The sequence below is a fragment of the Molossus molossus genome, unplaced genomic scaffold, assembly GCF_014108415.1.
Source record: "Molossus molossus isolate mMolMol1 unplaced genomic scaffold, mMolMol1.p scaffold_m16_p_4, whole genome shotgun sequence".
In the NCBI taxonomy this organism is placed as follows: domain Eukaryota; kingdom Metazoa; phylum Chordata; class Mammalia; order Chiroptera; family Molossidae; genus Molossus; species Molossus molossus.
Window position 1 is genome coordinate 31,995,306 of NW_023425377.1, and position 26,451 is coordinate 32,021,756.

The following is a 26,451-nucleotide window of genomic DNA, read 5'->3' on the forward strand; positions in this document are numbered from 1 at the left end:
GTTTCCCGCCCACCATATAAGGTGAGGTGGCCTTCCATTGAGCATTTCTAGCCCAATGAAAACACATTGCATCTCACTGTCTTCCTCTGTCCTCTCAGCTAAGTGCCAGCCTGCTCAGACTTCGGCGGGGAATTCCCTTTTAAGCCTCTTCCTGTGGAACTGTGCTAGAATCCCAGATGCTTCCTGTACACAGGCAGCGAGACATCAGTGGCTCCCCTCTGCTGGGGAGGCCCATCGCCACTCTTCCCAAGTGGAAAACAGGACTCCCAGGTGGAGGAAGCAGGGATTTATTGGAACCCAACTTTTCAGCAGAGGACCTGAGTTAGTCAAGTACTGTTTCCCAGTGCAAGAAGGAATAGGAGACTTACAATAGGTGATATTGATGCAAAAAGAAGGGGAAACTAAGAACTACATACTTTTCAAATTGGCCCCATCCTGTAACCTTACCTTTCTGGGCTCTGGGTTTACTGAACACATCTGAATATATCTGGGAGTCTCTCTCGTGGGAGACATTTCTGGTTACTCTGCTAAGCTCTTCAGACCTTGGTGCATTCACATCATATAAAGTAATGTGTCCTTACATTAAATGTAGATAGAAGGCATCAAAGTAGAGTGCAAAGAGCATAGGACTGAGATCAAAAGACCCCAAGTCCAGCCCAACACTGACGCTGTCTAGGTTACCTTAGCTTTCTGGGGCTCTGTTTTTCATGTGTAAAATGACAGTTGGACTAAAACGGACACGAGTGTCCTATTAATATCTTTTAATACAGTGAGAGTAGGATTAAGATAACAAGAAAGATTGGATCCAGAAACCCCATTCTCAAACGATAAAGGCTCTGGTGGCTGTGGGTTTCCCTGGGTGGCTACTAGACCTAGCTGGTACTTGGCTGTCTCCAACTGTTCCTCCGGCTAATTGCTTTGAGCCAGAAAACGAGCATCATCGAGCAGATCTGCCTCACAGCCTTCCTCAGTTGCAGAGAGGCAGCTGTCCCTATTCAAAGAAGGGCACTAGCCTTCTCCCTAGGATTTAAAGGAATGTTACAAAAAAATCTTTGATCTCTGGAGACCTGAGGGAGTGACCAGTATACAAAGACCCATTGATCAGTTGGAAGAGGAGAGTTACTATCAGGGCTGGCTCATTAAAAGTGACATGTACACTGCTGGGATCTGCAGGGTGTGGGAGAACAGTGGTTTGAGTGTCAAGGGGAAGAATCTATGTGATTGTGTTACTGCTACTATTTCAGGCTGGTGATTGAGTCTGCTTGGGGTTTTAATGACTCAACTTTATCTCCATGGCTGAATTGTAGCCTCTTATACAGGCCATCTGCTCATGGGATAAAAGTTAAGGGAAGAAAGAAATTCATCTCCCTTTCCTTCCCTCTGCTACTTCCCTCCTCCCTGATGACTCCCCCTACACTAACAGAGCCTTAGAGTTGGGAAAGACTCTACAGCCCTCTAGGGATCAGCACCTAACCTTCTCGTAGGGGAAGGAACGAAGACCCAGTAAGGTCTTGCCCAGGTCTGCAGAGCTGGCTAATGGTAGAGCCAGACTGTAGCCCACTTTTGTAAAGCCAGGTCCAGGGCTACTTCCACGAAGCCTACATGACTGGACAGTAGGTGACAGTGACCCTTTTGTGTAGGCAGACATATTCTTTCATACCTTCCAGCAAGGAGAGCCCTAGACATGGTGACATTGTTCCAGGGAGTTTCCTGATGACCACCTGTCTGTAGAAGGTTAAGAGTATTTCCTATTTGACTACTTATTCTCCCTCCGCTTTTGTGAAAATAGGACAGGGATTATAATTAGGAGACATTAGACAATAATGAGTTCTTTCGGATGGTAATGATTGTCCCATCTGCCCTAGTTACCTCTTCCCTAAGGAAGCTTATTAACAAGAGCACTTCCTCTTTAGTAATAGTTCCAGCCGGTGTTTTATAAATCTCTTTCCAAACCATTAACCTTTTTCTGATTCATCTGTTTTAGTGTTACATGGTTGATTTTGCTGGTGTTTTTATTCCAGCCCACCCCTAACTTCTGGGAATCTGGCCCCAGCTTTGACCAATGTCTCAATAGTCTGTGGGACTGTACTCTTATGACTTAATCATCCTCCCTGATCCCATGGAGTCAAAATGTGTATCTGCTTCTGGAGCTACTTTTCAGTAGTCTTAACAAGTACCCAAATTAGGGAAAAGGGGGAGAGGTCAGTTTTTCTAGATAGTTCAAGCTACTTAGCTTACCTGTGGTCCTGAAGACACAGTGGAGGCTGGGATTCCTCGGCTGTTTCCAGATCCCACGAGAGCTCTCATTCCCGATGCTGACCGTGGGCCATTTGTGTCCATCCCTAGTGTACCTCCCCTCTAGGCTTAAAAGGGAAGTTTTGGTCTTCTCCCCACCTGCCATCCACTCCGAATTTTTATGAAATCTGTAATGCACCAGACACCTTTCGAATCTAGAAAAATCTAGAAACACCGCTTGAGTGTGTACAACTAGTATCGTCTTAGTTTAGAGCAGCAGTTTTCAACCTGTGGGTCATGACCCCTTTGGGGGTCGAACGACCCTTTCACGGGTCGCCTAAGACATAACATTAGCAAAATTACAGTTATGAAGTAGCAGTGAACATAATTTTATGGTTGGGGGTCACCACAACATGAGGAACTGTATTTTTTTTTTTTTTATCCTCACCCAAGGACATTTTTCCACTTTTTTGTTCAGACAGAGTGGGAGGAAGAGAGAGAGAGAAACATTGATGTGAAAGAGACACATCGAATGGCTGCCACCCGCACAACCCAACCAGGGCCAGGGACAAACTGCAACCGAGGTATGTGCCCTTAGCAGGAACCGAACCCGGGTCTTTCTGGACCACAGGCCATCGCTCTAACCGCTGAGCCAAACCGGCCAGGGCATGAGGAACTGTGCTAAAGGGTTACGGCATTAGGAAGGTTGAGAACCACTGGTTTAGAGGAAGAAACTAAAGAGAGAAGAGGCTTAGACATGTGCCACTTGAACTCTGATGTCTCCCTTGTTGCTGAGGACAGGTGTCCCTAAAGGCCATTTTTACACACACACACACACAATTACAGATTTTCTTAACTGCTGGAGAGTACAGTCAAAGGAACAGTAAAATGACATCATTGCTTTTCCAGACATGAGAAGTAGGGATGTAAGATGGGAGTATTTCAGAAAAGAGTGGAAATGAAGTGGGTCTCAGTTTGCTAGAGAGACTAAGAAGGAAGACAGGAGAAGCGTATACATAGAGACCATGCCAGTACACATCTGTCCCTCCCTGTCAGCCACGGAGGCTGTACTTTATGTTCCTAATCCAAGGAGTGGTTCCTGTGAACACCCCAAAGTCGAGGTCGCACACTTTCCACCTGTAACCAGAGGGGCGTCTTGTCTGTCAGCCAGGGCCTTCACTATTCTTTTTCCTTCTGTTAGACAACCCCCTGTGCCCCTGGGAGGAGGAGGAGGAGGAGGAAGAGACCTGTACATTGGTAACCTGTGGGCATGCTGTGTGCTCCCTGCTAACCTGTAGGTAGCCTTTGCCGTGTGCACACAGTGACGCTCACTGGGTCATGTATCTGCAGAGAAGCTAACTGCCCTGGTGATGACTTGGGCCCTTTAACCCTGTTTGGCTTCTGCACTCCCTAAAGCTTTTCGCTGGTCGAAAGTAGGCAAAGCTGTTCTGAGTGCTGTGTTCACAGGCTCCTCTGGACCCCTGCCTCCCAGCAGGCCGCAGCTGCCTGCTTTTGGAAGTAGTTAGGCGTGAAGTCTTCACTGGAGAGCCGGCTCATCTGTCCCTGCTCCTTTAAGACTTAGGCACTGCTTTCTCCACCCAGCTTTCCCATGACCCAGCAAGCTCTTCTTCTTTTTTTTTTAAATTGAGATATAAACCACATGCCTAAAATCTACCCCTTTAAAATATACAATTTAATGTTTTGTTTTGTTTTTATCCTCACCCGAGGACATTTTTGCATTTATCTTCAGATAGAGCGGGGCGGGGAGAGGTGGGGGAGAGAGAAATATCAATGTGCAAGAGACACACTGAATGGTTGCCACCCACACGACCCCAACTGGGGCCGGGGACAAATTGCAACCGAGGTACGTGCCCTTAGCGGGAACCAGACCCGGGTCTCTCTGGTCTGTGGGCCAACGCTCTAACTGCTGAGCCAAACTGGCCAGGGCAATTCAGTGCTTTTTAGCATGTTCACAAGGTTGTGCAACCATCACCACTATCTAAATTCCAAAACATTCTTGTCTCCCTGAAAGGAAACTCCATATCTAGCAGCAGCCACGCCTCGTTCTCCCTCCCCCAGCCCCTGGCAGTGGCTAATCTACTTTCTTCCTCTGGATTTGCCCATTTCAGACTGTATAGAAATGGGATTATAGCTTCTTCAGCCCTTGGTGTTTGCTTCCTTCACTGCAGCAGGCAGCTCTTTGCGGCCTGTCCATGTTGCTCCCAGGGTGTGGGGATAGCAGACAGCATGAGATGCACATGGTCCCAAGGAACTGCCTTCTTGTGCAGGGTACTGGGGCTGTGACTGTGGTTCCATTACTGGATCTGAGGGCCTGGGGACGGCCTCTGACAGTTAGAACAGAAACTCATGGGTTGATTGGTTCTTCTCTTTCTGTTTAGGATGACAGCTGGAGCTTCACAATCCCTTAGCCACCAGCTGAGATTTCTTTTTTTTTTTTTTTTTGTATATGCCCCTAACAGAAACCGAACCTGGGACTCTCTGGTCCACAGGCCGACGCTCCAAGTGCTGAGCCAAACTGGCCAGGGCCAGCTGAGATTTCTTTGTAGGGGACCCCCTGGCCATCCTTGACCCTATGTCTGCCTTCCTTGACTTACCTTTCGTTACCCTATTACCCCTCCCCCAACACACACACACACACACACACACACACACACACCCATGCAGGACCCTTGGCATTCCCTTTGGCACTCATATCACAGTTGCTACCCTTGAGGAAGTGGGAGAGAGCGAGGTGTGTGGGCACGTGGGGAGAGGGAGGGAGGGTCGGTGAGATACATGGCAGTGTGACATGCACCTGATACGGCATGTGGCTCCTCTCTGCAGGAGTCCCCCTGGCCACCTGCTGAAGGCCTTCCTCTGCTTGGGACAACCCTCCCAGGGCTGACCGAAAGTGGCTTTGGCCTAATTGCTTCCTGGGAACTGCCAACAAAACAAGAATAATACTGTTTACTGAGCTTGAGGCTATTTCATTCCAACAACATTATGATGAGAAAACCGATTTTGAGTATAAGTTACATAGCTAGCACCTGAACCCTGTTCTGTCGGTCTAGCTGTATTCAAACCTGTGTACTATTCCACAGGGAAGCAAGAGCGCGGCTTGCTCTCCTGCCTGCACCTTACTCGTCTTCTCTACACCCCGCCCATGGCTATAATTTTTGTCTTCTTAGACCTCTGCCTCCTTCAAAATAAAGGCCTCTGTGAACCGGACAGGGCAGCCACGTTTGCATGGCGTCTGGCTAAATGTCTGCCCTGGAGTTCAGAGGGGCTTTCTGTGGATGAAACTGCTTATGTCTCTCCTGCAGCCAACAGGAAGGCCGGGTGTGCCGTCACATCTCTGCTAGCCTCAGAGCTGACCAAGGATGATGCCATGACTGCTGTCCCTTCCAAGGTGACCAAGACCAGTGATGGAGTTCCCACAATCCTGGAGGAGACCAAGGAGTTGGTTGGCCGTGCAAGCTAATCTGGGACCTGTGGCCGTGGCAGCTCCTCAGTGGAGCCCAGACTGTCCTGCCCTGCAGCCTGTGCCTAAAGGGTCATGGAGATATCCCTGTGGGGTGGCCTGTCCCATCGCCCTGACCCTGCCTTTCTCTCTGGCCTGCTGCTCTCTGTACGTCTCTGTACACAGCTTCAGCTGCCTGGAGGCCAGAAGGAAAGGGCCGTATGGGGGAGGCCTGAGCCCAACCCAGCCAGCCCTGGCTGTTGCATTACCAAAGCAGGCTCCGTGTTCGCTGCCTTAACCCCAAGTGTCTCCTCTGTTACTCTGAGGCCTGTCTCAGACAAGGCCCTGCCTGCTTATCAGCCCCTGGCTCTCCAGTGGGCTTCCCATAGGTCAACTTGCTGGGTTTGTGCTTTTCTTTTGTGGTTTCTCTGGCCCTGAGAACAGCATGGGGCTTGTGAACTTTTGGGCTATACCCCACCTTTCACTGCTGTCACCTCTGCTCTGCTCCTCCTGGCTGTTGTTATTTATTACTGGTGGTGTGGCATTGGAAGCTGCCTCTTAAGGAAGTGGGGAGCAAGTCCCAGCCTTACTCCACCTACCTGAGAAAGGCCTCCCAAAACAAAAAGGACCTGGGCCGCTTTTATCTGTTCCATTGTGGCGCAGGCCAGAGCCTGTGGGCAGGCGGGCAGGGCATAGAGACATCGTGGGACCTGCCCCAGCCTGCTGCCATGCGCTGTGCCCTCGCCTCTTCGGACCCTCTGCACCAGCCCCAGGCCACTGAGCCATGGCCCCTGTTGTGCCCTCCCCAGAGCTTTGGTGCATCTCATCTGGAGTACCGGCTGTATTGTGACCATCCCAACACCTTACCCTCTGTCTCCAAGGAAATGGGAGGTGGAGCCTCCTGGCTGAGAAATTGTTTTGCAAATGGATCTATTTTTGTATGAGATTTTTTTTTTTTTTTAAAGAAAAATAACTCTTCCTTCCCTCTTCTCCATAATGTAAGAGTCTTTGATGGCAGGTTCCAGAGTCCTTGGGATTTCTCCCCACCGGCCTCAATTCTGAACAGGCCCCATGGACCTCCGCCTCAGCCCTCAAGCCTTCTGGGCCCTTGAGGCCAGTACAGGTTCTCTCCCAGCCTCCAGTTCTGGCAGAGGAGGAAGCTCTTCTCGGGTTGAGCTGAACCAGGCCTGAGAGTAGTGGGGGCTTTGAGATCACAGAGTTTTTATAAATGTAATATATTTATCAAGCCAAATGTGCAGATGCTAACTGGACACTCTGGGGAAGTGGGCAGAGGAGTGCCCCGCCCCCATTTGTACCCCTGCTCCCTTCTGAACAGTGGGCAGGCCAAACTGTTCGGTGGCTCCAGCCACAGGACGCTCAGACTCTCTCGAGGTGACACTGTGCCCACCCTGTGCTCCTTCATCTTCCCACCCCGGTAGGGAGAGGGCGCACTGGTAAGGCCTCGCCCGGATTACCGTTGTTAGCGCCGCGGGAGTCGCGGGGAGACGGAGGGCACTTGTGTGGAGGCGTTGAGCAGGAAGAAGGGTTCTGGTTGCTAGAGCCTGTGTGAGGGGCAACAGCAGCTCTTGAGTTACTCTCCGGAAGATGTGCGAGGGCCCTGCTGCTCCCTACGTCTCCTTTCTCTCCCTGCTGACACCTGGGGCTTTGACCCTTTCTTTTTTAATCTACTTTTGCTAAGATGCATTTAATAAAAAATTTTTAAAAGGTGGGGGGACAGTATACAAACCTATTTCCCTTGCCTCTTGGGCTTCTGGGATGTCATCACCTCCAGTTTGTTGGGTTTGTTTCCAACTGTTAATAAAGCATTGAAACAGTACTTGCCTTACAGCCTCCTGTGTGAATTTCTGAGCCGTTTCTTTTTCTTTTCCCTCTCATCCAGACCCCTCTATGTTGTCCTGCCTCCGATCCCTGGTTGACCTGACAAATCACTGTCAGGAAGTTCAAGCTGTCCATCATGTGCCAGATACTATGGTCGAGGCCTAGAATGATTAACACTTGGTGGCTTCTGCCCCACCATTTGCCTTCCATAGAGGAGCAGGGCCTCAGTTCAGGCCCCCTGCCCTTCCTCATTTTTAAAAATTCAGTTCTATACTCTGGTTTCTCTTCAGATAACATAAAAATTCAGTTCTAGCTCCCCACCTCTCTGTGCCCCCAGATGACCAGTTTTCTGGCAGTACCTGTGCCTCTTGAGGGAAACATCTAACTCCTGTCCCGCCTTGGGTGGCCCCAGACCACATTCTAGACTAGAGGGACTTACACTTGGGTAGAAACCTGAGCCTGCCGAGCAGAGTTCAGAAGCCAGAGGTCATGCTCCAGATGACTTGCTCTAAGTCATACTTGTTTGAGCACGTTGTGACCGGCACAAAGAAACCTTACAATCTATAAGCAGGCCCAGAATAGGCAGGGAGGGGCCTGGAGAGGACCACAAACCCATTTTGGGCAGGCTCTGGAACTGGAAATGAAAGCTTTTTAAATAGCCCTAGAGCCTGGGCAGCTGCCTCCCCAGTAGGGCTGGGGATTTGGGGTGGGCTGCCTGCTTCCTGTTTCCCTACCTCCAGAGGCCAGGCGTTTCTGGCTCAGAGCTATATAGGCACACATACCAATTAGGGGACCAACCGCAGCTGCTCACGCTCTGCCTAGAATAGAACCCAGGCGCCCGGCTCCCCGCCTTCTGCAGCCTGGCTCAGAAACGAAACCCCGCTTACAACTCGGCAACCGCGCACACCACCCTCCCGCCCACGCAGGAAAGTCATCCCCAGATGCTTAGTTGGAAGGCTTGGTTTCCATGACAACAGACTTACGGGGCTGGCAGAACCCATGACCCGGCTCTGAGAGGCTCTGCACAGGAAGCCCAGAGAGCCTCCTTCCTCCGGGTGGTGGGACATACCCTTGCTGACCCTCTTGATAACCCCAGTGGGTCCTTCGCCACCCCCCCCCCCAGGTCTTCCCTCCCTCTTTTCTTGTGGCTGCAGCAACCTCAGAATCCCACTGTGCTTGGAGGAGTCGGGCGGAGGAGGAGGGGAGGAGGGGAGATGGGCGAGCAGACGAGAAAAGCACGGAGGGAGGAGGGAGGGCGATCTGGGGTGGGCTAACTCATTTCCTGCCTGCTCTTTCAGTCCCCTTGACCACCCTCACCCACCCCCGGGCAAGAAAGCGATGAGCCCTCCAATTTCCTTGGCTTTGCAGCGGAGAGACGAGCGGAAGATGAATTCCAAGTGGGGAAATTGAGGCCCCTGGCATTCCCTCCCACTCCCGTGGTGTTCCCAAACCCCCTAGGCAGCGGGGGTGGAGGTGGGCAGGCAAAGGGGAGTCCTCCCTCCTTCCGCGAAGCCTGCTAGGGCTCTGGGGGTGTAATTTAAGCAGAGAAGGGGTGGGCACTGAGGGGATGTTCCCGCCCCCTCTGCAGCGCAGTTTGCCAGGCGCCAACCCGCGTCCGCCCCCCGCGCCGGGGTCTCCTCTTCTGCCTGGAGACTGGCGCTCAGAACCGTAACGGAGACTGCAGCAAGCATCCGGCTGCACACTCAATTGCCACGCCACATCCAAATATCCCCTCCCCCACAACGGACCCACAAGCCGATTACGCACACGGTATACAGATTCACCAGCACATTTAGTCACTCGCACACTATTACATGTACTCAGCGGCGTTGCAAGTACACACAGCCACATTCGACAATCATGCACTGACTCACGGCAATGGCATAAAACCAGGATGCAAACACCATAATCGCCTCCCGACCCGCCCTTCTTCCAGCACCCCTCAGCTCATCACTTCATCCAACCTTGTCAGGAGCCCCCATCTCTTACACAGAAACGTTCAACCTTTCAGAAGAAACCTTTTTATTTATTTTTTTTTCAAAGAAAAAAAGCCATATAAATATTAGAGTATAAAACTTGCGTGAGACATGGGAAAGGGGGGAGAGCTACGTGACTATGCAAAGAGAAGCGCTTATAGAAGTCAGTACCGGGGAGGGGGGTCGCCGCAGTGCGTGGACACAGCACAAAACACAGCACGGGCCGCCGCAGGCAGATTCAAGGACAGACGGCTGCGCGGAGCCCGCCGCCCGCTGCCCACTCGCCATCACGGAAAAGCACACCGCACTACACTATTGGCTATTCTACACCAGCCAAAAGAGGGAAGGGGGTCTCTACACTACTGTAAGGACTAGGGTGGGTTCTCGAGCAGCCCCGCTGGATGAACGGGACTCTGGGGGGCAGAAGTAGGTGGGCACAGGAAGGTTTATGCACAAGGAGGCACTGGGGACTTTAACCAGGCTCTGGCCACTAGGGGGCGGAATAAGGGCCTGGGCAGTGGCCTTCACAGAGAAGAAATGGCACCTGGCAAGGTGAAGGACCAAGGCTCCTGGAATGCTGGGCCCCATGGAGAAGCCTGATCCTGGGCCGAGACTTTCTGTCCACTTGGTCCCTACTCTATTGCCTTGCCTCCCCAATCCAGGGACCAAGAATGGCCTAGCTGGCCCCCTCTTCCTGCTGGGAGTGGGGAGGGCACACTCACTGATCCTTCCACTAGCAGCACCTCTGGAGTACCCAGCACCCAGAGGCCCCTCTGACCTCTCCAGGGAACCTGGTCCCAAACCTGCTCAGACCTTCCTTGGATTGCAATGCCAGTTTCCATCCGTTGGTGCTGGTAGCTCCGCCCAAAGCTGGCCTCTTGGGTGGAGCCCTGTATGTGGTAGATGAGGGTCTAGCCTGGTGCTTGGTTTATGGCTGGAATTTGGGGATCTGGTCAGTATCCTGGGGACATACAGAGCCTCCTGCAAGACCCTGTTAACTGATGGGTCAATATCTGTTCATCCCCCACCCACATACACACCCTTCCCTTCTTTCTCTTACCACCACATACTGTCTTGGAACATGCAATGTAGTCTCTGTTTGGGGAGGAGGCAGTCACAGCATGCAGTGAAAACATCAAACAATGAAAAACAAAACGAAACAAAAAACTGGTCCCTAGAACATTGGGAAGAGGCATGGTAGCAAAATGCCCTCCCTAAATCCAGCAAGCATCAGTACCATGGAATGGTGACCATGTCTCCCAAAACTTGAGCTTGGACTCAGGTTCTGAAGGAGGTGAAGGAACTGACACCAAACCATACTTTGGGGGAAGTTTGAGAAATGAAGGAGCAGCCAAGAGGTAATGATGCCCTTTCAGCTCTTCAGAACTATGAGCTTTTTTAGGTCACCAGGTACCTCCACACCCCAGCCACCTTACTCAAGAAAGAGGAGCTGTTAGAGGAGTGGGGTGGGGTGCCATGGGTAGGCGGGGCAGGGGATGGTTGGGCCTGATTGAATTTGGAAGATGAAGGGATTCAGCTGTAACTAAAGCGGGCATGATAAATGATGTCTACACTAACCCCACTACCCCCATGGGCACAGCAATTGATTGGATAGGGGTTCCCAGCAGAACTCCCTTTGCATATTCAATCCCCTGGGGGCAGAGAGGGGGGTGTTGACTGGGCACTTGTTTCTGTTTCCCAAGGGGAGCATGGCCTGGGCCCCACCAGGATCCTGGGGGTGAGCCCTGAAAATCCCAGTCCCGGGTTCAGGTAGGGAGAGGCTGGGCTGGCTGGGGGGAGGTGGCCAGCTGGCTCTGGGCCTGGCCTCCACATTACTTCTTCTCCTTCTTGCCTGACTTCTTCTTGTTGCCGTTGCCACCTGCAGGGGCCTTGCCATCCCGTTTGCCCGCTGCGTTGGTCAGTGTGGCATTGCTGCCCGGGATGTAGACATTCTGGCGGTAGTCAGGCACGTGCTGCAGGGTGAACTGGGGCCCATAGCGGGCACTCAAGCCCATGGTGCCAGCACCCCCTCCCAGGGTGGAGCTCCCATCAGCGGCTTCTGCAGAGACAGAGGAAAGTCAGGAGTTAAACTTTGGGTCCCCAACAGCCACTCTTTCAAGAAGCAGTTAATGAATACCTGCAAAGCACCCAGCCCTGACCACGCTGAGCACTGGGAAGCCTGTCTCTATCACAAGGGTAGAGGTAAGGGGCTCTGGACTAACAGCCTAGGTTTGAGTCCTAGCTCTTTTACCTGTTCACCTAAGGAAAGGGCTTAAAATATGTTAGCTGTGCTTGGCTGGTGTGGCTCAGTGAATGAGCGGCCAATCGATGTTCTCTCTCATTGGTGTTTCTATCTCTCTCCCTCTCTCTTCCTCTCTAACATCAATAGAGAAAAAAATAATTAAAAAAAAAAATTCTAGCTGTTCTTTCTCTCAGGGCTGAGATTCCGGCTCTCTAATCCTTGCGCTTCTCAAGGGAGCCTCTCTGCTCTCCACACTGGACAGTGGGCTCCTGGGGGCCTTCAACCATGGCTCGTGCACCCTCCTTTCCTTCTCCATCCAGTGCCTGGCACAGAGAAAGCCCTGAGCAGTTCTGCTGTCAGTCAGCAGTGGCTGCTTTTCCAGGCATTCATTTCAGAACAGCAACTGACACCCACTCTGTGCCGAGCACTTGGCTAGATGGTGCGCACTCATGATGGCTTCTGATCTCAGCACAACAGCCGGGTGAGGGATGTGTGTTATCCCCGTGCTACAGACCAGGGAAGGTAGAAGACGAGCCCTCGGCCATACAGCCGGCACAGGTTAGAGCGGGTGAGGCTTGAGTGTATGTAGGTGCGTGGAGGGTACACACCCCCAGCAGCAGCGTGGCCCTCAAACCTGTTCTCAGGTAAAGGGGAGAGAAGACAGGCATGAGCAGTCTCCTGTGAGGCTGAGGAGATGATGATCCTGGGACCAGACAAGCTCACAGTGTCAGAGCCAGGGGACATCAAAGACAATGTCCTACCCAATGTCCCACTGCACAGGCGAAGACACAGGTCCAGGGAAGTACCAGTTCGGGCTCAGCATCCTCTGGGAGCTTGTTAGAAACGCAGACTGAGTCTGCACTTTAACAAGCCCTCCAGGTGATCTGTATTCAGCTACAGGTAGAGAAGCCCGAGGTGGGCTTCGGTGGGGCTTAAATGAGACAGTGCTTCGTCCAGGGCCTTGTGCCCGCCTGGCTCCCGAGTGCCAGCTGCCACTGTGTCCACCACCACAGGGCCACACTGAGCGAGTGCGGACAGGGAAGGAACCGGAAGTTCGGATGGCTTTGGCTGAGTTCCCAAGAGTACTGGAGGTCTCTGGCAGGGGGAGGGTTAAAGCCCAGGCATGCCAGCCCAGCCGCAGCCTGGCTGACCAGGAGCTGTCCCCTCAGCCTCCCTCTGCCCCCACTCCAGACCCTGGGAGTGGGCAGACAGGGTGACTAAAGCTGGAGAGGCTGAGTAATCTTGAGACACCAACCAGGGATTGAGAAACAGAGACAGGAAATATTTTCAAAGACTGGCACCAGAGGAGGGAGGGGCATAAGGGAAGGAAAGGAGGGATGAGCCTGGGTCCTCCGCACTCCAGTGCTCAGGTTTCTCCAGCCTCCATTTCAAGTCCCCAAGGCCTGGATCAGATGGCCTTCCAGGGGAGGGGAAGAGGGGTTGGGAGGGAGGGGGAGCAGCTGCCCACTTCCTTCTCTCCTCTCCTCCCCCCCCACCCTTTCATTGCACTAACATTCCTCTGTTTCCCCTAATTGACTCCAGGAGGGAGCTGGGACCTTGACTGCCAGCCCCCTCCCCTCCCATGTTCCCCCTGCTAGCCTGGGAATGGAGGGGTTGGGGGAGGGGACCAGATCCAGCTTCAAGAGCCAGGATTCAAGAATTCAAGAGTGATTTAAGGCTTCAGAACTCAGGAGAGAGAGAGAGAGAGAGAGAGAGAGAGAGAGAGAGAGAGAGAGAGAGAGAGAGAAACGGAGGAAAAAGGCAAAGACAGAAAGAAAGGAAGAGCTTGACTGGGTAACTGGGAGTCAGGCCCACCCGCATCCTGCATGCAGTCAAGATCTCCGAGGAGCACCCAAATGGGTGAAAACAACAAAGCCAGCCCCTGCCACCTCCTTCCCAGAAGCAGGGGCCTGGTTGGTCTAGGCCCTATCCCTGCAGTAGAGTTGAGCTGAACCAGAAGGGAGAAGAGTATTAACAGAAAGAGGCTGACCCTTCACTCCGTCTGGTCAGCTCTGCCACTAAGGAGCTGTGTGACCTTGACCGAGGTGCTGCATGATCCAGGCCTCAGTTTCCCTGTCTATGAATCTGAGGGGAAGAAGTTGGATTGCAGGCTCTGACCTGTAGAATCAAAGCTCCAGTGGCCCCTCTTTCTACCCCTACAAGACCCACACTGGACAGGCACCAGGCTCTTCTCTTGGTCCAAGAGAAACAGACTTTGAAGAGCAGCAAGAGAACCAGCATCCTCTGGTTTGGAGGAGGTGGATGCGGTGCTGCCTCCTCTGCTGTGCCAGCCTCTCCTGGGGAAACAGCTCCAGGCACATAGCCTCCCCGCCTCCTGCCCTCCCACCCCAGGGCTGGGGCAGCCACTCCAGAGCAGCCCAGGGGGCCTCGACCCCAGCCAGCTGCACTGCAAACCGCAGGCTCCTTGAGAGCACACCTCCTCCCCAGAGTGTTTATTTAAGAAGCCTCCCGAGCGGTCTCCTCTTTCCCTCTAACCCTCAGCAGCTCCAGGCCTGGCTGGGCTGGACTCCAGGAACCTCTCTGGCTCCAGGGCCAGGAAGCGGGTGTGAAAGTGAGAGCAGGGCCTGACCCTGCCACCTCCACCCTCAGGGTCTGCTCCCCAGGGCCCAGGCTCACACAGGTCAGGCCCTGTGTGGGCCAGAGGCGGGGAGCCCTGTGGGGGGGGGGTGGGCTGCCTGCAATGAATGACCCAGGGGGCCTTCTGGGAGGGTTTGGGGCCATAAATACTCCATTTCTGTTTTTAAAATCTGGATTTAGGCTAAAAAGCCTGCTTCTTTGGCCTTTGGACTCAAGGCCACAAGAGCTAAATATACCTGACTGTCTGTTTACTCTCCTCGAGAACCGACTTGGCCTCTCCTCAGACCCAGCTGCCTTCTCGGCGTCTGGCCTCTGCCACTTCTCCCCTCGAAACCACAGTCCTGGCCCTGCTCAGCCTCACAGACATCTGGGGGGAGCCTGCCAGACTTAGCAAACGAAATGCAGGGTGCCCAGTTAGGTACGGATGTCAGGTGACAAGGAGCAACTTTCGAGTGTCGCACGTCCCAGTACTAACGTTTGGGACCTATTTATGCTAAAATATTATTTGCTGTTTATCTGAGGTTAAAATTGAACTGATTACCTTGTATTTTGTCTGGCAACCCTCATCTGGGGGAGCAGTGCAGGGCAGCGAGAGTTCGCCTCTAGACCTATGCAGCTAAAAGGGAAACTGAGGCTGGTCTTAAGGCAGATATGGTCACTATAGCAGAAAGAACATAAACGTGGGGGTTGGGCTGGGTTAGAATCACCCGTCTTCAGCCTCAGAGAAGTGACTTAGTTCTCTTGTCTGTCCAGTGGAAGTCATCAGACCTGCTTTGCAAAGCTGTGGAGACGGTTTGTTGATGTGAGGCCCATAAGCTTTGTCTGACATGTGCCTGGGACAATACACAGGTGTGGTTATGGTGATTACTGTTCCGATTGTACCTGGTTCTCTACCCACCAACCCTCCACGCTGGACTCTCAGTCACTATGTAAGGCCAGTGCCTTAACCCCGCCAGCCTCCACACAAGCCCAGGATTTGTTGCTCCCGAAGCTAGTCCTTATTAATGGGCATTATTCTAATTCTACCTTCGATCTACTCCTATGGTTCAATAAAGAGAATAATTAATCAGTTTTAGCTACTACATATTGTGTCCTTTCTCTCTGTCAATTCTATGCTGAAGTTTATATTAGGCCCTCATAACACTACAATGACAGCTGTTATTACTGTACCCATTTTAGAGTCAGTGAAACCGAGGCCCGGAGGGGCTTAGTAGCTTGCCCGAGGACTCGCAGTTAAACAGGGGTGCCAGAATTGGAATCCATGCTGACCTGCCTCCAAAGCCTGTGCTCTTAAGTATTAATGATATGGTTCTACTTCCCCTGTTTGGGACCCTTATGACTCTTTAGGGACAATAACCATCAACTGAATCGCTATTGCATGTGAAGTTCTTTATGAGTCTCGTGGGAAAACCAAAATCCTGCTGTGAAGGTGGGTCAGCAAAAAAGAGAAGCGGACTCGCATACCCCGAGTCTGTTCTCTCTGCTGGGACTCTCTCCCCCGCCCCATCATGACTGAGGGCGTATGTAACCAGATCCAGTACTTTGTGCTTTGTGGTATCATCTCATTTAATCCTCACAACAGTCCTTTGAGGTCACTGCCCCATTTTCTTGGCTGAGGAAACTGAGGTTTAGAGAGAGTAAGCAAATGGATCAAAGTCACAAAGATTGTAAGTGGCAGCGCTGGGACCAGACTGATGCTGTCCCCTTCCGGAGCCAGACTCTCAGCCACTACTCCCCACATCTCCTCCGCGATCTCTCCTCGATCGCTCCCCTTGGGCCGCCCAGGACTCCCAATCCCTCAGCCATTCCTCAACCTGCGTCCTCTAAATCCATCAGAAGGATTCAGAGAAACCATGCAGGTTGATAGCCAGTCTCAGGCATGGTGGCTGTGGGATGTCCCCGAACCCCGGTCTCCCATCCTAATGCACACACTGGCACAACTCACCGCTGGCGGAGGCCAAGATCATGGCTTGCAGCATCTCTGTGTCAAACTGGTTGTTGGGCCAGGTGCCGGTCTCATCGCCATTTTGGGAGCTGGAGAGAGAGTGGGATGGTGAGCAGTGTCCCAAGTCAGCCCAGCTCATGCCCTTCCTTCCTCTCCCTGGGCTCCCAAATCTGGTTCCCTAGCCACGCCCTATCCCCAAGTCCCGCCCCGTCAGCAAGGTAGGGGGTAATTTATACAGTTCTTCAGAAACCATTTGTCAGTCCCCCAAGTCAGCTCTCAGATCCTGTGGCCTTAGACAGATAGAGCAGGATAAACTGTGACCCCTGCCCCCACGAGAGGGCAGCGCTTACTGTCACAGTGGGGAGATCGAATCTCTCCCCAAGGCAGTGAAGGTGAGGAATAGGAGAGAATGTGTGGGAGCCAGAGAAAGGTGTGAGAACCTAGTGAGAAGGGGGGTGAGGGAGGCAGGAGATCCCAGGAGACCCTGGAACAGGGAGGCTTGCTAAACCCTCAGGATAAAATCCAGGGCACATCAGGGCCCATCCCTGCTAACCCCCAGCCCCTCCCAGACATTCTGCCATCAAACGTTTCCCCAGGCACTTTCCCAATTCCTCAAGCTCTCTCAGAGCGAAGCCTGGGAAGGCTCTGTTCTCTGGAATGCCGGTTCCAGCCTCTGCCTTGGTCAAATAAACAGCTGGTCAGAGGGGATCCCTAAGCCCACCAGGTCCAGCTCCCTGTGGCAAGACTGCCTGCCTGCTTCCAAGTGCAGAACCTATCACACCTGTAGATGCTCTAAGCGCTAAGAAAAGCACGGAGTGATTCATAACTGTGAAAAATGCTAATGTAAGAGACTTTAGAAATTTCAACCCAACCTGGGTTTTCCCCATGGTGATTATTTCCATGCTTTTTTTTTTGGAATTTTCAAGGATCGAGTCATTTCCGTTTTTGCGGAGGGGGAAGCACCCTATTAGGTGTCCCTTGGCACCATCAGGCACACGGAAGTTCCTCGATAAATATTTGTTGCCTGAATGAATGGGAAAAGGCCATGGAGATTGTGAGGTCACTGTGAGAATTTGGCACCAGGGGAGGGGAGAACTTGAGGGCGTGAGTGTGTGTGAGTGTGTGTGTGTGTGTTTGGATATATAGAGAGATAAAACAAATGTGCAAAATATTAACAAATGATGAATCTAGGTAAAAAGAGTATTCAGATGTTCATTATATTATTCTTTTAATTTTTCGATAGGTCTGAAACATTTCAAAGTAAAAAATTGAGGGGTCAGATTAAGTTGTCTGGGAAAAGGGGTGTTTGGAGAGAGCTTCCTGGGCGGAGGGAGTAAGCTGCCTGGGGCTGGGAGACACTGGGCAAGTTTAAAGGACTAAGGAAAATCCAGTGTGGCCGCCACAAGGGGAGGTGGTGTCAGGGGCTGAGCCTGCAGATGGGACATTAAAGATTTTGGTCTCGCCCAACCGGTGTGGCTCAGTGTTTGAGCAACAACCCATGCACCATGAAGTCGCTGGTTCGATTCCCAGTCAGGGCACATGTCCAAGTTGTGGGCCAAATCCCCAGTGGGGGGCATATAGGAGGCAGCCAATCAATGTTCTCTCTCATCAATGTTTCCATTTCTCTCTCCCTCTTCCTTCCTCTCCCTCTAAATTCAATAAAGAAAAAAAAAAAAAGATTTTGTTTTCATCCTGAGAACTCTGGGAAGCCACTGAGGTGTTGTCAGGATCTCATTAAAATAGTCAACGACCACTCTTGCTCCTGTGGGAGGACTGAGGGTCAGGGTTACCTCTGTGAGGACAAGAACCCAGTGAGGGGGCCTCAGTCACCTCTGTCTTCACAAGACCGAGTTCTCTGTGGGCTGGCCCAAGGGTGCAGGGTTCAGGCAGGTGGGCTCAGGCCTAGATGAAGGGCCCAATGAGGTCAGAATGGGGACAGCAGTTGGGGGGGGGGGGGGCTGAGAAGAGCTTTGGGGCTGTGAGGTAGATAACAGGTCAGATACCAGGTCCAGAGGACGCCCTGTGGAGGTGGGCAATGGTGTTGAGGGAATAAAGGTAAGTGGAAGGGGGGTGGGCGGGGCTGCAAGGAGGATTCTAGGGAAACAGTTGAAGGTTGGAGGCCAAGCCCCTGGGCAGGCTGCCAGCTCTTTGAAGCTGGGCAGATGAGTGGAGTGGGAGAGACTTCTTTGGGAACCATTTCCCGAGAGCTTCCTACTTCTGGACACTGGGTCGACTATATATATAACATATAGTTTATTTCAGCCTCAGAACCACCTGCAGATAAGTGTTATGATTATCCCTATTTTCCCACAGATGAAATCAGGGCTCCGAGAGGTTGAGAAACTTTCCCAAAGTCACACAGCTGGTAACTGGCAGAGCTGCGACCGGAAATAGGCCTAATGTGACTTCAAAGCCTATGGCCTTATACACAGTAACGTTCTGGGCTTCAGCTTCAGCAGGGAGGGCCTGGACCCCAGCAGTAGGTATAGGGGACTCTTCCAGGATTTGGAAAACAATGAAAAATAAAAATGGAGGAGAGAGACTGACCATTTCCCAAGCATCCACTATGTGTCTATGGCTTTGACAGGCACTAGGAATTAAGAGATGACAGATACAGTCCATGTAAGGAGCTTGTATTGGGGGTGCTGGGTGTGTTGGGGAACATCTCAGAGGCTGGGCTTTGATAAAACGCTTCCTGAATCAGGCTCAAAAAGAGAAGAAATCTGGGCAAGTCACCCCTGACAACAGCCTGGATTTACCTGATAAAATGTAAATGCATGTATATACTTTCAAATATCAGCATTTTAAAATATACATATATAGGGTTGGGCAAAAGTAGATTTACAGTTGTTTGTATGGAAATAACACAATAACTACTAACTGATAATATGGGAATAAACTCTGTTTCACGAACTCACTCACATCTGTAAACCTACCTTTGTCCACCCCATATGTGGGGCTATTATGCAATAATTAAATGACTTTTCAAAAAATTTTTATAGACAGAGGGGGATTTTTGTGATATGTTGCAATTTTTGTGATATGTTGCAAAGACCAAAAAAAGCTACAATACTAATGAATAGTATAAACTCAATTACTACGAAGAAAAATAAACTGGTGAGAAATATACCAGTTTACTGGGACTGAAAGTCCTCAGTATTCTGTGAACAAATTCATAAACAATTTGCTTAAGTTAAGACCTGAGTTTTTTTTAAAGAGGAGCCTATGCATGTTGCTGGACTGCACAGAGAAAAGGGGTCAGATAGAGACATAGCATCACAAGAGCTAAAGAAAGTGGAGATACTCAACCAAATACAAAATAGATAAGCATGCAAGCAAATTCACCAAGAGAAAGATATAACTAGGAAAATTTGAATACAGACTGGATATTTGGTGATATTCGTTTATTAGTATTACTTATTACTAATGTATTAATTTTAGTTTGTTGATATTATTTTTACATGTTTTTTTTTCCTTTATTGATTTTAGAGAGATTGGAAGGGAGAGGGAGAGAGAGATAGAAACATTGATGAGAGAGAACATCGATTGGCCGCCTCCTGGATGCCCCCCACTGGGGATCAGGCCCACAGCCTGGGCATGTGTCCTGACTGGGAATGGAACTGGCGACCTCTTGGTGCATGGGCCGTCGCTCAACCACTGAGCCACACCGACCGGGCTAGTGTTAACATGTTTATTATTATTATTATTATTTTTTTATCCTCACCCGAGGACATTTTTTGATATTTTGTTCAGATAGAGTGGGAGGGAGACAGAGAGAAACATCGATGTGAAAGGGACACATTGAGTGGCTGCCACCCACACGACCCAACCAGGGCCGGGGACAAACTACAACCGAAGTACGTGCCCTTAGCGGGAACCGAACCCGGGTCTCTCTGGACCACAGGCCGACGCTCTAACCGCTGAGCCAAACCGGCCAGGGCTACGTGTTTTTTGAATTGTCTACTGAAGATAGTGAAGACTGAGGTAAAACAGTATCATGGCTGAAATTTTTCAAAATAAGTCAAGAGAGGGTGGGGGTGAGATAGAAGTAAAACAAGATAGGGAATTAGTTGCAGCTGAATAGTGGGATCATAGAGGTTTATTTTATTGTCCTCAATTTTTGTATAGATTTGAAATTTTCCATATTAAAAAAATGTTAGTGGTGGTTTCCCTGGGTTGTGAAAGTACGCGTACTTTTAAATTTTGTTCTCTATTTCTCATGTTTCTATAATTAACATGTATTATTTTAAAAACAGGAAAAAAAAGTTGCTGTGGAGGGAGAGCAGGGATCCTGTCTCTCAGAGGAGGTGGGCAGAGGGAAGGTAGTGTGCAACCGTCAAACAGAACGGAGTGGGGAGCAGGGGATGCTGAATGGAGACTGTCTCCTCTGTGCAGAGGCTGGGAACAGCTGCAGGGTGGGGCCTGGTTACAGCCTGAGAAGGGAAAACTGGCCTGCAGGATTCAGACCTTGAGACAACAGCTGTTGGGATCAGAAGCCAAAAGGATGACCTGAGAAGGGACAGTGGTGGGGAGGAGGTGCACCTGGCAAGCAAGAGCTTCAGAACTTGAGTCTTTTCCCCTTTTGTCTAGGCAACGTGACCCATGCTGGTTTGAACTTTAACTAGATTTACTGAAGAACTCAACACGAGCACTATTTTGAACCTAGTGTGCCAGTAGCCAAGATGTTGGGGTAGGAGGGGGCAGAAAGGCAGTGGAGGGCTGGAACCAGGGTTAGACTGAATAAGAGAAATCTTTCCTCATGAAGCCCTCACTCCAATTTATTCATCAGAATGGCAGCACACACAAAAAAAACTCCCTGTCATTCTGTTGATCCTGCGATACCTCACCACAGGACCTTTGCATATGCTCTTCCCTCTACCTGATATGTTCTTAACTGGTTCCTTCAGCTGGTTACTTTGTATTCATCCTTCAGATCCCAACACAGCCTCATTTCATTCTGGCCATTCTCCTGCTCCCTGACCAGGTCAAATCTTTATTTTATGCTCTCACTACCAGGTACTCTCTTCATAGTACTCATGATAGCTGTGATCTTACATTTATTTTTTGTGTGATTATTTGGTTAATATTTGTCTCCCTCAACATTGTAAACTCCTGAGGACAGGGAATATATATATATATATTTTAAATGGTTTCATTGATTTTTTAGAGAGAGAGGAAGGGAGAGGGAGATAGAAACATTGATGTGAGAGAGAAACACCCATTGGCTGCCTCCTGAACGCCCCCTACTGGGGATGGAGCCTGCAACCTGGGCATGTGCCCTGATCAGGAATCGAACCAGGACCTCTCAGTCCATGGGACAACACTCAATCTACTGAGTCACACCAGTTGGGCTCTTTTTATATTTTTTATGTACCTAGAATACTACCTGGCCTACAGTAGTAGGTCTTACTGTTTACTGAATGAAGAAGGAAAGTTGCAGTTGTTGGACTGGGCCCCTAACACTTATTTCATCTGGGCCACTTTGGATCAAAACCGTTTGTCCCATCCCGCTCCAGTGAAGGATAGGAGAGCTCCTGAGCCTTCTCCAGCTCCCCGAGAACTCCCGCATGTATTTCAGGCCACCCAGTCTCTCAGTTGAGTGGGGGTACGGTGCTCAGCCCTGAGCAATCAGTGGGGCTTCCAGCTTCAGCAGTGACTTCTGCTTCTGGGCTAGCACATGGCCTGGGTGGGGGCGGGGGAGGGGACAGATCGCCCTGTACTTCTTTCTCATCACCTCCGCTCACATGTCACTCCCTCCTGGAGGCCTTCTCTATCCTCCTCCACCACTACACTCACAATATCCTCTTCTCAGAACTTGCTATGGTTTGAAATGACATTTGTGTGTGTGCGATTTGTTGTCAATTTTCTGTCTTCCTTGCTGGCATGAAAAGTTATGAGTTCAAGGATCATGCCTGCTTGTTCACCATTATAGGGTGCTGGCTCATAGCAGATGCTCAATAAATATTTTTTGAATGAATAGATGGATAACTGAATGGATAACCTAATGGCAAGGCCAGTGGGGAAAAGGGCAGGGCAAGGGCAGTCCAGACCATTGGTTGGTTGCCTTCTTAGGGGCCTTCCAGGAAGTGCCTGGAGATCTTGATACAGTGACAGGACTGAACCTGCCCAGGAGCTGGAGCCTCCACCCTACACCAAGGTCTCCTGGGTTCCTGTGGCAGTGAGGGCTCAGTATCTGTAGTGTTTAGGGAAATGTGGGCAGCAAGAGTCTGACCAGTGAGGAGGCAGGGAAGGCAGTCCAAGCTCTGCCTCTCTCTCTCTCCAGGGATCCTTGGATTCCTCCAGGCTCCTGACTTCTAGCAGGGAGGCCTGGCCCAGAGCCCACCCCACTCCCCTCAGACCAACTGAAGGTCTTTCCGCTGAAGTTTCCCTCCTCCCCCACCCACAGGGGGTTCCTGTCTCAGCAGGAATTCATACCAGATTGAAATGAGCAGCTGGGGCAGCCTGGATGGGAGGGTGTGTTGGAAAGCATTGATCAAAGGCTCTGTGTGTGAGGGGCAGGGGGAGGGGGAGAGGTGGGGATGCTTGTGTGTACTGGCTTGCCCACAAGTACAAAGAAATGAGAGACAGACAGGGACACCGAGTAAAAGACAGGATAAAAGAGAGAGATAAATAAAGGGAAACCGAGGAGACTCAGTGAGGCAGAAAGCGACAGAGAACAGACTTAGAGAGATACAGAGGGACAGAGACACAGAGAGGCTGAGAATAGAGAGGAAAGCAGAAATGGTGAGAGACTGGGAAACAAAGACAGGAGACAGGAACACAAGGACACTAGCAAAGGATAAAAGAAGAAGAGGAGAGCAGAGATCAAGGATAGAGACAGGGAGAAAAGGAGAAACAGACTGAGACTAGGAAGTCACATTTATTCATTGATTCCACATTTATTGAGCACCTAAGCTGTGGCAGGTGCAGAGCGAGGCACAGAGCAACGCAAGTAGATACAAATGGTATTGACAGAGAGGCAGCAATAAAGACAGAAACTGAGATAGAGACCAAGGAAAGGGGAGAGGTGGAGAATGTAAACTGACATAGAGACTGAGGGAGGCTGCCCAGATAGTAGAGCAGCCGGACAAAAGGCCTGCAGACTGAGAGGGCAGGACCAGTGGGGGCCCCAGTGTGGCCAGGGGGAGGGACAGGACTAGGAAGACCTGCCCAAGAGCTCTCTCTCCTCAGCCCTACCTCCAGCTGTGCTGTCTCCACTTCCCCCACAGCTGCCTGACCTCCCTCCCTCCTCTGCCTCTGCTCTTTCCTGTGGGCTCTGGAGGAGGCTCTGACTCCTGACAGCCCCTCCTCTCCTCCTGCCCCAGGTTCCTCTGCCTGAACCCCAGGTCAGGATGGAGCCCAGCTCAATCCAGAGTGGGGATATAGGCAGTAGATGGGTTAACAAGCTTCCTCTCCACCCAGAGACCACCTTAAAAATCATCTTTTGGTCCCACAGAGCCCTCAAGAGATAGGACAAGTTTCCTATGGTGGAAGAAAGGGAGGGAATGAGTGTGAGAATTGAGCTTCCAAAATAGCCTCTTCCTTCTGGGGTCTGTGTAACAGTCCCTTATACACCAAAACCTCCCTGAAATCTGGAACTGAGGGAAGAAGCCATTCGCAGTGTGCTGAGCCCTCCCCCATCTCCTCCCACGTCATCACTGAGAAAATACCGCAGAGAAGAGGGTGGGCTGAGAGGCAGTCACCTACCCGCTGGTGCCAGGTCTCTGGGCCTGAGAGAAACGCCAGTCCGTGTTGGGTGGGGCTTGCTGTGGAGAAAACAGAGGGAAATGGGCTGAGTACCCTGGATAAGTCAGAATGTCACCTGACCCCTGGGGAGTGCACAGAAGAAACTGGTGTGAGATGGGGGAGGGGTAGACTCATCTTCAAAGACAAAATATACCTCAGGTCTCAGAAGGTACTGGAGACAAAGAGATTAAATAACATTCATCTGACCACAGTGAGCAAACCCAGATTCCTTTGCTAATGAAACAGCCCCTTCCTCCCTGTCCCCAGTCTCAGAATTTCTGAGCTGAGATTCAAGGGCTAAAAGTGTCTTCTGCAAAACCAGGGAGAGGGGTGCAGAGAAGGACCCCAAATGTGGCAGAGGAGGCTTTGAGATAGAATCCCACCAGCCCTAGAAAGAATTTATTCAGCTCCTCAGCTGCAAACAAAGCGTCCTCTGCAGCAAGATGGCTGCTGCTCGGGGTAACCCTTTTCACGCCGGGTTGTGCTGTAATACATTCAGAGGGACACCTCCTTCAGGCCCTTGGCAATCAGGGGTTCCTTCCCACAGATAAATACATTATTAATTTAGGAGTCAAGCCAGACTGGGCCTTTGCAGGGCATCCAAGCCCCAGGACACCTCTCACCCCCATAACTCTGTGCCAGACAATGACTGTGTCTAAGGAGGAGAGAACAAGGCTGCTCTGTCTAGGACAGAAAACTGCTGGATGGAGCCCAGCAGAGATCAAGCTCCCACAGCCTCCAAGGAGAGCCAACCAAGTCTCCAGGGCTCCCAAGGGGGCTAAGCTGTAGCCAGCCCCCACCTGGATGAAGGTGTGGGACTCTGGCCAGCCACTTCACTCCTGAGCCCTCCCAGCCTTTCCTGAGAGCGTGTTATTCCATCACACACTCTCACAGAGCCATATCCTCACCAGTTCTGGGGTGTGCTAATAATTAATTCTCACACTCACTCCCAGGAGCAGAGGAGGTATGAGCATCTCTGATTACACCGGGGAGAAGGAAGACCCATGGCTGCCAAATGACTCACTCTGAGCCTCACAGGTGGCAGTGTTGTGAGCAGAACCCAGAAACTTAGCATCCCATGTGCAACAGGCTTCACCAGCACCAGCCTGGGGGTGCCATGGGCAGGGCACAGGGATGTCCAGCCTCAGCCACTGTATTTGTAGCTATAGCAGAATCTACTTGGTGATGCAGGTGCCCTGACAGATGGGAGGAGAGGAGCTGGGCAAAATTCAAAACCTGCAAAAGGATGCCGGGTCCAAGTTTGTTCAGTTAGAATTGCTCAGGGACAAGGAGCCCCAGAAGGCTTTCTCCACTGGTAAGAACCACCTCAGCTCCAGCCCAGCAGATGCAAACCGTGCCTGCTGTCCTCCAGCAGTCCAGTTTCCTAGTTCTTCTGGTGTTAGGCAGACCTAGGTTAGGTCTTTCTCTATCACTTACCATGAGAACTTGAACAAGTCATTTGATCTCTGTGAAACCCAGTTATGAGGTGGGAATGCTAGTGCCTATCCAACACAAGTGTCGGAAGAGCAAATGAGATGAGGTTCTTAGAGGTGTGTAGTAAGATTCTCTCAATCAGCTACAAGAATCGCATGGGGGCGTTGTTTCAAAATACAATTCTGATTCATTGGGGGCAGGGCGAGGTATAGATATATTCTGAATAAAAACTCCTGGGGTTGTGGCAACATATGCTTTTTACTATTGTTTCCCCATATATGAGGGCACCCTGGCATCTGGGAAGGCCATGGCTCTCCATCAGCCAGGGGAAGAAGGATGTGCCAGTCTCAGATACTTTGGTCACCCCCAAAGCCTACCTAGATCTCTGGACACATTTGTGGTCATGATAGAGCCCAAACTGATCTCTGAGCCAACAGAGCCAGGGTTTGCCAGGCTCCTACTTCCATCGAGTGGACGGGGCGGGGGGGTGGGAACTGAGGTCCCAGGCCTGCTCACTCACCCTAGGCCGGGCCCTGCCACCCCTCGAACCCAAGGGCAGCTCCGCCCACCTGGCCAAAGCTTCTGGGCAGGAGGCACCTCTGTTCTCCACTCAGAGTCCCGGCCCAGCGGGACCCGGATTCACTCCCGCGCTCTGCGTGCCTCAACCTAGCTTCAGGCCCACCCGGGGGCGAGTGGTCCGCCCGGGACAGGGGTGGGAGGAGGCTCCCGAGGCCAGGGCTCTGGAGGGCCACGACCTGGAACTGTCACCTGGGTGCGCAGTCAGCGGTGAGTACCTCTGAGGCCCATAGCAGGGGGAGGGGGCGCAGGGACAGCCCTTGCGTGTGACCTGGCGGCTAGGCGGGCAGTGAAAGGGGGCGTGTGTGCAGGTGAGGCGGAGCGGGCCTTGCGCTGTGGCCCTTGGATGTGTCTTGCCGGAAGGACATGCGGGAGCCCTGCGCACGCGCCTGTCCTGTCT

The 26,451-nt window shown here is 51.4% G+C and overlaps 2 protein-coding genes across 14 annotated transcripts in view; one reads left to right on the plus strand and one right to left on the minus strand.

The window, feature by feature from the left end:
- DIAPH1 (diaphanous related formin 1) overlaps positions 1–7,629 on the plus strand; it is a 98,934-nt gene extending 91,305 nt beyond the window's left edge. The window contains exon 28 of one of the 2 annotated variants that reach the window (XM_036241317.1): positions 5,559–7,629. In XM_036241317.1, the coding sequence (XP_036097210.1) occupies positions 5,559–5,716 (158 nt within the window). In that variant the 3' untranslated portion in view covers positions 5,717–7,629. The remainder of the gene's footprint in view (positions 1–5,558) is intronic. The other variant, XM_036241318.1, reaches the window with a different exon arrangement.
- Positions 7,630–9,539: 1,910 nt separating this feature from the next.
- Positions 9,540–26,451, minus strand: part of LOC118616167 (protocadherin gamma-C4) — a 182,207-nt gene continuing 165,295 nt past the window's right edge. For all 12 annotated transcript variants that reach the window (XM_036241589.1, XM_036241587.1, XM_036241592.1 and 9 more), the window contains exons 2-4: positions 24,003–24,061; positions 16,296–16,384; positions 9,540–11,569 (exon numbers count right to left, since the gene is read on the minus strand). In XM_036241589.1, the coding sequence (XP_036097482.1) occupies positions 11,343–11,569; positions 16,296–16,384; positions 24,003–24,061 (375 nt within the window). In that variant the 3' untranslated portion in view covers positions 9,540–11,342. The remainder of the gene's footprint in view (positions 11,570–16,295; positions 16,385–24,002; positions 24,062–26,451) is intronic.